This window comes from Vulpes vulpes, chromosome 3 (genome assembly GCF_048418805.1).
Source record: "Vulpes vulpes isolate BD-2025 chromosome 3, VulVul3, whole genome shotgun sequence".
In the NCBI taxonomy this organism is placed as follows: domain Eukaryota; kingdom Metazoa; phylum Chordata; class Mammalia; order Carnivora; family Canidae; genus Vulpes; species Vulpes vulpes.
Genome location: NC_132782.1, coordinates 75,480,009 through 75,492,747, shown reverse-complemented (window position 1 = coordinate 75,492,747; position 12,739 = coordinate 75,480,009). Strand labels below are relative to the sequence as shown.

General features: G+C 37.1%; 1 protein-coding gene across 3 annotated transcripts in view; it reads right to left on the bottom strand.

The window, feature by feature from the left end:
• TPST1 (tyrosylprotein sulfotransferase 1) overlaps positions 1 to 12,739 on the bottom strand; it is a 137,877-nt gene that overhangs the window by 88,595 nt on the left and 36,543 nt on the right. For all 3 annotated transcript variants that reach the window (XM_072752759.1, XM_072752757.1, XM_072752758.1), the window contains one exon: positions 6,333 to 7,278. In XM_072752759.1, the coding sequence (XP_072608860.1) occupies positions 6,333 to 7,177 (845 nt within the window). In that variant the 5' untranslated portion in view covers positions 7,178 to 7,278. The remainder of the gene's footprint in view (positions 1 to 6,332; positions 7,279 to 12,739) is intronic.

Genomic DNA, 12,739 nt, shown 5'->3' with positions numbered 1-12,739 from the left:
AGAGAGTCAGCATGTGGAGGAGAGGGGCAAAGGTAGAGGAAGAGAGACTCTCAAGCAGACTCCTTGCTGAGTGCAGAGCCTGATTGGGGGGGGGGGGGGTGCGGCGGCCTGATCTCAGCATCCTGAGATCAAGACCTGAGCTGAAATCAAGAATCAGATGCTTAATCAACGACTGAGCCACGCAGGCACCCTGTCAATGTATTTCCTTTGAAAACAAAACAGATTCTCAACAGGAGGGGAGAGAGCATTTGGCCATCTCAAATGGAAGCATTTTGTCACAGGAGTGGGGAGGGTATTTGCTACTGGCATCTATAGAGCCAAGGATGCTGCTAAGCATTCCATAACGTACAGGACAGCCCCCACAACAAAGAATTATCTGGCCCAAAATGTCAATAGTGCCAAGGTGAAAAAACACTGCTCTATTCCTCAGTTTGATATCACGTTGTCCAGGAAGGCCTTCCTGAACACCCTAGATTACCTCTTCTTGGTTTCCCATAATACTTAACATTGTATTGCATATAAATCTATGCCTTCCATTAGATCATGTGTACCTTTAGGACAGAGACTTTACAGTATGTAAAGTACACAGTGTGTACTCAGTGAAGTAGCAGAGACTGCTATCTGCTTATCCCAATATCCAGCCTATATATACCTCTTAGTAAAAGAAACATCAATTCTCAGTTGGACACATGGTCACTTAGAATAAAGATTTCCTTTCCTAGCCTTTTATATATGGATATTAGACTAAGGTATAGCCAGCAGAATGCAGGAAGGGCTACCTGGAGTATAAGAGAATGAAGGAAATTCATGGGAAATGTCCTAAAAATATATTAAATGTCCAGACTAACCCGACCCTGCACTTAGGACATAGATGATATGACTGGAGCTCCATCTTAGACCACGGGGCTGATGGGAGCCAGAAACTGGAAGCAGCCTAAATGCTAGATGACCGCAAAGCTTCTAAACTAGGCTTGGTCGGCTTTCTTTTACACAGCAGCCACCATTTTGTTTAAAACCATGCTTATTTTGGGTCTTTATTTTTTTTGCAGATAGCTGATCTAAATTAATAAATGATCTAACACCCAGGTTCTGTTTTTTTTTTGCCATCAGATGCCATCTTCTTTAAGAAAAGTATAAACTGTGCTTTATTAATTTATGTTCTTGTTCTGCTTCTTCTCATTCTTCACTAACACATTCTGAAATACAATTTTTCCTCTCCTCTTACCTTGTTTATTCAATTACCCTTCTCCAGCTAAGGGTTCTCAGCTACTTATAATTTGTAATAGAAGAACAGTGATTTCCACAACTACAAAAGCATCACTCTTAGGCAATATCTGATTAACAACCAGGTTTATGAAGCAAGAATTACAATGTTCACAAGGATAAGTAACCCAAAACAATTTTTCAAAAACAAAAAAGGCAATATTTATAAAATTCTTCTGGGATATTTTAATCTAAGCTAGTCTAGTAGAGCTCAGATAATCCTAATTTGCATGCTATTAATTTTATACACTGTAGAGATGATAATTTGCATGAATATCGCCTTTCTCTTAACTTGCTCATAATATTCTCGCTATCCTTAAATTTCAGAAAATTTTCAAGTGGATATTTTGTTATATCCTTCTGTTAATTCTATAAGATATTATAAAATTTTTAAATTTCCAGACTAGATTCCACTCCCTGAAATATAACCTTTAACCAGTCAACATGGGAATTTCCTAGTCAGCACTAGCAAATTTACTGATAGACTCCTTCCATTCCCCTTAGGAGAGCAATCCTGCCTAAAACAAAGGTTTCTTTGCTAATAATTTCCTTTTGTTCCACTAATTCTCTACCCTTAAAAATCTTCCGTTTTCTGTAGTCCTTTGGGGCTCTCCCTCTACTTGCTGGATGGGATACTGCCTAATTCATGAATTAATAAAGCCAATTAGATCTTTAAAATGTACTCAGTTATATTTTTGTTATTTAATACTTTCTTTGTTCTGGATCTGATTTCTAGTTTTCTCTCTGTTTTACTTACTAGAAGCTTCAGAGCGTTAATTTTTGTATTCTTATCTGGTCTCTTGTACTTGCCACTGCTACTATATTTTTCCTTCTAACCTATTCGTGTTTAATAGGTGTATATCTTTTTTCTACCCCAAGGGCAGATAACTTCTCTCTGAACTGTAGTTGTGATTCTTGTACTTGCTTCTGTTTAAGGGTTACCATTAGTGTTATAGTGCTCTTTTCACCTAGTAAACTTGTTTACTGATCCTAGGTTTATAGCTTTATTTAAGTCATTCTTAAGTATACATTGGTATACTTTTTTGTTATTGTTATTGAAGATTTTTACTTGTTCTAGGCAATTTCACAGTACCTTAATGAGTTTAAAAGCAGGAGCAATGCCATATACTCCAGTAACTTCCTGAATGTTCCCAGATGGAAATGACTCAAATTCCACAAAAATTCCACAATTCATGAGACAAAGTTAATGTAAATAGCCTCAAACTTTATTTTTTCCATTTCGTACTCAAATTATTTGAGAAGCAGACTCAAGTAGTAGATACCATTCTCTAATCAGCAAAATTCTACTGCTTTTTCAATCATTTGGAGAATTCTTCTAGAATCCACCTATTTGTATGGGATGTTTTCCTTAAAACACACTCCCCCTCATTTCTATGCAAACATTTCTTGAAAGATAAAGGCAAAAAGAAATGCCTCAATTTTTTTCTACGCTATTAGTCTGAAAGAAATAAAGAGCTCAGTGAGTCCTATATCATTTTTTGGAGCCATTGTATTCAAGAGTACAGCTCAATTTAGTAAGAAGTTGAACAGTATAGGTGAATAATTTATTAAAACAGAACACAGTATTCAAAACATCAAAATTACAACATCAATCACTGGAGAAACTAGTTCTACTACTGAACTTGAAATGACTAACTAAAAGCATCAAGAGTACTGTACATAAAACTCTATAGCTGTACCTTAATGCAGAGCTAAATTTAGCCAGCCAAAGCAATCTGTTTTCATCCCTTCCCCACTCATTAAATACTTTGCTTTTATTTTCAGTTTAAAAAAAAAAAAAGCCTAGCTTATACACAGTAGTCTAATCAAGGCCACCCCGGAATGAAAGAATGCTTTCTTCTACCAAATTCTTTCATAAAGAATTTGCTTACATATGCTAGCAAGTGATTACCTTATGCTCCTACTATAACTGAACTGACTAGGAAGGCAAGAGGCACCTCTTTGACTGAAAATAACTGGAATTTCCTAAGCAAAGCAAAGTTTAATTTTCATAGTTAACAAAATAGGGCAAGGAGAACTGTGACAACTTTCTTAATCACTATCTTCAATAATTTCTGCATATGATCCTGAGCTATCTGGTGATATCTTCAAGCCTTCAAAACTGCCTAAATATTTTCAGTATTTTAGTACTAAATAATGCCACAATTAGTGTTAAAATACTTATTTTAAACAATTTTCCCAAAATAAAAATGTTCATAGGAAGGCACACCACACAGGATGATTGACTCTGGGCCATGAAAACCTTATGTCACGACTCTCAACTAACATGGAAAACTTACAACTGGGTACTTTTTGATGGAATAATTCCATGTTTCTCTCTTTATCTCCCAATTAACTCTTTTTGAGAGCAGGGACTCAGTCTTAAAAGAGGCAGTACAGCCTAAATTAGACCTGCCTCAAACAATGTAGCTCTGGGAAGATCTATTTCAAAAAAGAGTTCAAATGTTATTTTGTTTTGTTTTTAGGTTTAAAAACATACTTACACCCACCCCAAAATTAAAAGGACTCTAAATACCTAATGTTGGCAAAGATGCAAACCAGCTAGAACACGTTCCTATATGGTATAGCCATACATTAATGGTACAGACACTGTGGAAAACAAGTATCTGTTAAAGACATATAAAGATACATATCTTATGATCCAGTGATTCTACTCATTAGTATATACCCAAGAGAAATTAATGCTCTGTCCACTAACAGTAATATACAGGAATGATCTTACCAACTTTATCCAATAGCCCCAAACCAGAAACATCAAATGTCCACCAATGAAACAATGGATAAATTGTGTTTTATTTATATACTGGAATATTACATACTTATGAAAAAGAATCAACTGCTGCTATTTACAACGTTATGGGTAAATCTAATGTTAAATGGAAGAAGCCAGGCAAAAAATAGTAAATAGGCATGCTTACATGTATATGAAGTTCAAAAGCAAGCAAGACTGTTTCTGAACTTCATATATGATGTCATAGCCCCTCTGGTGATAGAGGTCAGGACAGTGGTTACTTTTGGTTTGAGAAAGATGTTAAATGAGAAGCAGCATAAAGTAGCTTCCTGGGTGCTGGTAATTTTCTGTATTTTTATGTGGATGGTGATTATACTAGTGTATATAGATGTAAACATTCATCAAATTGTACGCTGAATATCTGTGCATTTACTTATAGGTATGCCTTAATTTTAAAAAGCTCATATAATAGCAAGAATCTTGGAATAAGCATTGAAAGTTCTAGTCATGGTTCTGCTACATGTGATTCTTGACAAAGCATGAAACCTCACTAGGTCTCCATTCTAAACCTAAGTATCCTAAAACCTAAGTAATATCTCTTCCCCTTCTAAAATTCATTTATTTGTAATTTCTATGAATTTCCTCAGTCTTCATGTTTGCCTTAAACATAGTAATTATATATGTAAAATGACCTTTTCCTGATTTCCACCAAAATTTACCTTGAACATATCTCCTTAATCCCTACTTGGAGAGACTGGGGGTGGGGGTGGGGTTGTGGGGTCTAACAGGCTTATTTTATACTACTAGAAGGAATTAACATCAGAATCTGTGGGCCAACTCTATATAAACACATAGAGTGAAATGCTTACCTAGGATTAGAAATTAGTTATGGTCTATTATCTGGAAAAAAACAATTAACTGTGATGAGAGTAGCTAGGGCTATAATTCTCTTTGAATTAATTAAAATAACCCAGAGCCAGCAGAGTGATAATACATTAATAATTTATAATCAATACCTGTAAGCTAAGTATAGAAATGCAGCTGTCCTTTTCAAATTATCTATATCAGGAATCAATACTCACTGTACAAGTTCTAAACATTGAAAAAAGAAATCAAGAAGACATCCCTTGATAGAAGGAAGCAGGGTACAAACAGTACACTATACGAACAGTGTCAAGTACACTGTTTTTTCTTTTCTTTTGTTTGTTGTTGTTGTTGTTGTTGTTTTTACAGGGGATACATATTACTCTTATAAATGGAAAAAGAAAATAAAACTTAGACTAACTTTTCCCCATAAGAAGATATTACCTGAATTTAACAGTAGTTTCTTTCTTTCTTTTTTTAAAGATTTTATTTATTTATTCATGAGAGACACAGAGAGAGAGGCAGGCAGAGACATAGGCAGAGGGAGAAGCAGGCTCCACGCAGGGAGCCTGATGTGGGACTCGATCCCAGCACCGTGGGATCACGCCCTGAGCCAAAAGCAGATGCTCAACCGCTGAGCCACCCAGGCATCCCAACAGTAGTTTTATGTTTATATCCTTATTCAAGGTACATAAGTCATCAAATCAAAGTGTCAGATCAAGTCAGGGTACCCTAGTCAACACTTCGTAAGAAAGGGAAAAAATGCAATAGTTTTAGAAGTATTTGAATCTAAGGAAATTCCTGTGTGGATTACAGATTAAGCTTCCAATTGTGGAGTTCTCTACCCTTTTGTAAAAACCAAGATCCATCAGATGACAAAAGAAGTACCACATGTTATAAAATGCCATGGAAAACAGCAGTAGCCCACTGAGACCAAGGCATGGATTCTAATTCTGGCCTTTCCATCTAAATTTGAGTAAATCATTTTTACTTTCTGATTGAGTCTTCCTATCTGTAAAATGAAGGGACTAGGTTAGATCATCTTAGTCTTTATTTTTCTCTATCATTAAAAATTCCTAAATGCTTAGAATTCACTACTTATTCACCAACATGTTAGATATTTCTCCTCATATTAACTTTAATTCACACAAAAGTCAAATATCCTTATCTAGAAAAATATCTAGAAGTTAGAAATCAGGAGTCACTAAAATTGAATGATAGACCTTAAAACCTGACATCTGTGAAAAAAGACCTTTCACTGCTATAAATTGGGTGTGTTTCCATCAAAAAGATAAAAAGGACCACAATTCATAAACATACAAATGAATTAAATAAATGAACTGGCTAGAGAATTTTTTTAAAAACTTACTGATGAAGCCACATCTCTTCCCAAAAAAGACCTGTAGTTTACGCACATACCTTTATGTAGGGGGGAAAAATAGTATCTACTCACTTTGACAGAGATACTCCTCCAGCTTTCCCAATCATCTCCTCATGGTGTAACACTGAGTGGTTCCATGGAATATGAAGGAATTTCAAGAGCGTTCTCATCCATCGTTCAGGATGCAAGACAAGTTGTTCATAGTGAACTAACATGCATTTTTTATAACCAACCTCCATACATTGGTTATACATGGTCTCTATGGCACGATTCCACTTGGTCAAACAGTCTCGATAGCTGTTCAGGTCAAACCCAGCTATAGTAACTTTCCGAGAAATCATTGAATGTACCGATGCCCGGCCATCTCGGACCATCAGGAGAAATTTGGCATTGGGGAATAACCTAGCAAGGTAAGTTAAGGATTTCAGGGCAAAGGGATCCTTATTACATAAATAAGGAGCTGGCTCCCCATGCTTCACAATAATTTCTAGTAGGAAGGCTTGCATGGCAGAATCTAGCACTTCATCGGTGACACCAGCCTCATCCAAACGTATTTTCTCTTTACTTGACCGTGACCACATCTGTTTCAGGGCCAGGATTCGGGGAATGACCCTGGTTTCCTCTCCACAGCGAATATCGGGGTGTGCATCTAGCATGGCCCTCATGAGTGTGGTTCCACTCCGAGGCACACCTCCAATAAATATTAAAGGCATATCTTTGTGATAGGCAAAGGTTTTATTGGCTTTGATGTCCAGGCCAGTTCGCACAGTGGTCTTTGTGCTCTCCGATCTGAGGGGCTGGCTTCGTTCTTCTATTCGGTGATGACATTCCATGGCGTGTTGGCCCAAGTAAAACACAGTCACAGAACTAATCACCAGACATGCCAATAGTAAGTTCTGCTTCAGCTTTCCAACCATCTTGATGTGGTTATCTTGTTATTAAACAGATAGTCTGCTCAAAATAATTTTCAGAAAATATTCAGGCCATGGAGATTCTACTGCAGAAAGAAGATCAACATCTAATGGGAAAAGGAAAAAGTTATTTTATCATCACATCAGGATTGTTTAAAAAAAAAAAAGATTGTTTATATAAATTAGTCATCAATGATCACCATTACATTTTAGTGAGAAGGAAGCTGAAGCAGTCTTAAATGCTGTGATATTCTTAGAACACAAGTATACTCAAATGCAAGCAAAGATAAATCATTTCTAATCAGAAATGGCTTTTCTTAATGTAACAACTCTGAAGCTACCTCCGAACAAAATGGAAAAATAAAACTATTTCTGTCAGCGAATCATGCAAATACTTAATATGCCTAAGTATGTTTGGAGTTTAACCCAAGGCTCATCTCTGATATTTAGATTTGCTTCACCCCTAAGAAGTCATTATTTCCACAATCTACTCTAAAGAGAAATTACAGAAGAAATACACAACTTCTAAAACTTTATTTTATTGTATTTTTTAAAGATTTATTTATTTATTCATTCATTCATTCATTCATTCATTCAGAGAGAGCGAGAAAGAGGCAGAGACACAGGCAGAGGGAGAAGCAGGCTCCATGCAGGAAGCCCGATGTGGGACTCGATCCCAGGTCTCCAGGATCACACCCCGGGCTGCAGGCAGTGCTAAACCGCTGCACCACCCGGGCTGCCCACTTCCAAAACTTTAACAATGATTCAGTTTATTTATCCCACAAAGTATTTACTTAGATACTATAGGCCAGATACTTGGGCTTGGCTAAAGATATGCTTTGAAAAAGATAGCAGTGCAGTGACCTCTGCTCTCAGGAAACAAAGTCTCCTGGACAGACAGATATGCAAACAATGACAAAATGCAATCAGTGCCTTAGTAGAAATAAGCCAACAGGACAATGAAAGTATAATGAAAAGAAACACATAAGTCTACCAGAGAAAGCTATAAAAGCCTTACAGAAAAATAAGAGGGAAAGGTACTCTAAGTAGCAGGAACTTGTGTGCCAAAACACAATGACATAATAGAACGCAGCACATTTAGATGACAAGAAGTAATTCAGGAGAGCTGGTAAATAGTGTGAAGACAATTTTGTGTGTGTGTGTGTGTGTGTGTGTGAGAGAGAGAGAGAGAGAGAGAGACAGAGAGAGCTAGCTTTCAGAAGGACAGATAAGATTTAGACACAGAGTTTTCTAACCTGAAGATACACTATACCCAAAGATGTAGATGTAGAAGCAAGGGCATGCATGTAAAACATATATACACTATGTAAAATATACCTAGTATATGTGTATGTAAAACACACATATTATGAACACACTAGTTTAGCTAGAGCAAGGATACATATTACAAAGCAGACAGCAGTCAGACTACACCTAGACTAAAAAAAGTATCCTTGAGGGTATGTTTGGGGGTACCAAATGAAGCCAGCGCCTCAGATTGGAGAGCACATGGGGAGGTGGGATGGCTAATTTGATGTGTCAACTTGGCTGGGCTATCGTGCCCAGTGTTTAGTCAAACACCAAACGCTAGTTTGGTCTAGATGTTGCTGTAAAGGCATTTTTTAGATATGATTAATAAACAAACAAACAGACTCTGATTAAAGCAGATTACTCTCCATAATATGAGTGGGCCTCATTCAACAACTGAAGTCCTTAAGAGAAAAGACAGGTTTCCTGAAGAAAAAGGAATGATTTTCAAGACAGCAACACAGAAACTATCTGAATTTCCAGGCTTCTACCCTGCAGAATTTGGACTCAAGGTTAAATTAACATTAACCTGCTAAACTGTTCTATGGATTTTAAAAGTGCCAGCACCTCAATCATATGAGCTAATTCCTTAAAAATTCTCCCTTCTTTATGTCTCCTGACTCATAGTAAGTCTACCTGGGGAAATGATTTGCTATGTTAAAAAACAAATACCTTCTAAGAGGCAGAACACTAAGCTATGGACTAGTGAGAAAGTATGCAAATTCTTCTCAAAAACAAAGCAGGATGAAAGTGACACATACACACACACAAAAACCCTGTCAGTCCTCTGGAAATCAACCAAAGGAATACAATCTAAGTGACATTTATGTTTGAAAAACTTCTAAATGTTGAGTAAGAACAATGAGAGTCTGTGGCATTCTTGCCCAAGACTATTTCTACTCCACCATCCACCCACTCAGCAAGACAGAGGTTCTGCAGAGCAAGGCAAGACAGGACAAACTATGAAGACTGGTGGCTTTGCTGCCAAGATCAAAGGGAGCTCACTCATTTTTGAGTGATGAATAGCACACATGCTCAGCTGTGCTTTTAGTATAAACGATGTTCCAGGTGGCAGGTGAGCAAGGAGGATGAACAGCTCTAGCAGTCTCAGGCTGTAGTCATGATTGGCAAGCTCACTGCCATCTCAGAGGTACATGGAGGCAAAAAGAAGACATGAAAGGAATGAAAATAAATGCCAGTGTGGATTTTTAAAATGCCCTGAACTTTGAATGTGCTCCCCTACGCACATGTAGATCCACTGGCAGATGAAAAGTTGTACTGCCTTAGATGTTTGAGCACAAACACTGTCCACTAAGCTATGCTGACAGGAAGGCAACCCCTAGAAAGCCATGCTTAAAAATGGAAACAATTGTGTGTATGTGTGTGTATATCTGAGCAGCTGCATCAGCATACATTTATATGGAATGTCCATACAAGGCAAATTTATAGAGATAGAAAGCAGGATGTGGAAGCAGGAATTTAATGATAAATAGGCATGCAGTGACTTTTTGCAGTAATGGAAATGTTTAAAACTGGACTGTTGTGATAGTTACTCTATAAAATATACTTTAAAAAAATCACTGAATTGGACACATACAATGGGAAATCTTATGGTATGTAAGTTATACCTCAACACAACTGGGGTTCTCGGATTTGAGTTTTTTTTTTTAAAGAATGCTTTCCTGGGCAGCCCCGGTGGTGCAGTGGTTTAGTGCCGCCTGCAGCCGAGGTCGTGATCCTGGAGTCCCAGGATCGAGTCCCGCATCAGACTCCCCACATGGAGCCTGCTTCTCCCTGCCTGTGTCTCTGCCTCTCTCTCTCTCTCTCTCTGTCTCTATGAATAAATAAATAAAATCTTTAAAAAATAAATAAATAAATAAAAATAAAGAATGCTTTCCTAGAAAAATATTTTGATCATCTTAGTAGGATATACCAAGATTTGGTTTTTGTTTACTCATGTATTAATTCCTTTAGTTGCATATTTCAACATGTATTACTGTGCCAGCCAATGTACTGTAAAAGCTGCAACAAAGAACCACAAAGTGAGAATAGGTTAAGATTAAAAGATCAGCTTAATAAGAAAAAACTGCAAAGAAAAAAGCACTGATTAAGAACATTGTTTGTGGAGTGCCTGGGTAGCTCAGGCGGTTAGGTGTCCGACTCGATTTCAGTTAAGGTCACGATCTTAGGTTTGTGAGATCAAGCCCTGCATTGGCTCCACTTTGGGTATAGAGCCGGCTTAAGATTCTCTCTCCCTCTCCTCTCCCCCCACCCCTACATTCTCTCTCAAAAAGAAGCAAAAATGAACATTGGTAGCAACATAGCATTGAAATATCAATGCAGAAATCTGTATCCATGATATAGAAGACACACTTAAGATGTTATTATACCAGTATTCAATTTAAAAGGGGGCAGGTGAGGGGATCCCTGGGTGGCTCAGTGGTTTTAGAGCCTGCCTTTGGCCCAGGGTGCGATCCTGGAGTCCCAGGATCGAGTCCTGCATCGGGCTCCTGGCATGGAGCCTGCTTTTCCCTCCTCCTGTCTCTGCCTCTCTCTCTCTCTCTCTCTCTCTATGTCTATCATAAATAAATAAATAAATAAATAGATAGATAGGGCAGCCCGGGTGGCTCAGCGGTTTAGCGCCTCCTTCAGCCCAGGGCATGATCCTGGAGACCCGGGATCAAGTCCCATGTCAGGTTCCCTGCATAGAGCCTGCTTCTCCCTCTCTCTGTCTTTCATGAATAAATAAATAAATAAATAATAAAAATTTTTAAAAAATAAATCTTAAATGTTTATTTATAAAAAAATAAATAAAAGGGGGCAGGTGGTAAGAAAAGAAAACAGAGTGAAAAGAGTAATATATAGAATGGACTATATAATATATATAAAACTAAGAATTAACCCTAGAATAACAACATTTTGGTTACTCTTTTCTTTGATGGAAAAAAGTAAAACTATATTACAAGCACAAAGAAAACATTGCTAAAATGGAAAAATATGTATCTATAGATGTGAGGACCTACATTTTCAAGCAAAATAAATGACAATAAACCAATCTAGATACATTCTGGCAATTTCAAATATACTTTAATTTTAAATGTAAAGAAAATACTTCTGTAGGCTTTCAAACAGAAAAAGAAAATAAGAACCAAAGGATCAAATGACAACCTGGTATCAGATGTCCTTACCACATTATAAATGCTTATCCTCTGGTTTCCTTATAGCCATCATTCTTTATTTTTTAAACTTGCTATAATAAACATTTGTTACTTTTCTAAGTGGGAAAAGAAAAACAAATATTTTTTTTAATAATAGAGTCAGCCTATCTTAAAAAATGACATTTAGGGGGCACCTGGGTGGCTCGGTGGTTGAGAATTTATCCTCAGCTCAGGTCATGATCCCGGAGTCCTGGGATCAACTCCCGCATGAGGCTCTCCATATGAAGCCTGCTTCTCTCTGCCTGTGACTCTGCCTCTCTGTGTGTCTCTCATATGAATAAACAAATAAAATATTTAGGGAAAAAAAATGACATTTAGGTAGAGATCTGAACAGTGAATAGGAATTATGTAAAGTGAAGAGATGAGCATTCTAAGCAAAAGTAAGTGGATATGCAAAAGTCCTGCAATGGAAAGGCATTTTAAAGCTTTCAGGGAGCAGGGTTAAAGCAATGAACAAGAGGAAAAGTGAGTGAATTATGAAACTGGAAAGATGGGCAGGGGTCAGTTGGTAAATCTTGTGGATCAGTTTAGGGATATGAAATTTTATAACAGATGTGACTGATTTAAAGATTTTAAGCAGGGAGTTACTTAATCCTCTTTAGGTTTATACAACCTCATTCTAGCCAAAACCATCTTGAAAAAGAACAGTGCTAGAATATTTACGATTCTCAATCTCAAAACTTACAAAGCTACAGAAATGCGAGATGCCTAGGTGGCTCAGGACATGGTCCTGGAGTCCCGGGATCAAGTCCCACATCAGGCTGCCTGCATGGAACCTGCTTCTCCCTCTGCCTATGTCTCTGTCTCTCTCTGTGTGACTCTCATGAATAAATTTAAAATTTAAAAAATAATAATAAACTACAGTAATGAAAAGAGTGTAGTACAGGCATAAAAACAAGCATACAAATGAATGGACTAGCATTACAAATCCAGAAACATACCCTTACATTTACGGTCAATTGAGTTTTCTTTTCTTTCCCTTTTTTTTTTTTTTTAAAGATTTATTTATTTATTTATGATAGACATAGAGAGAGAGAGAAAG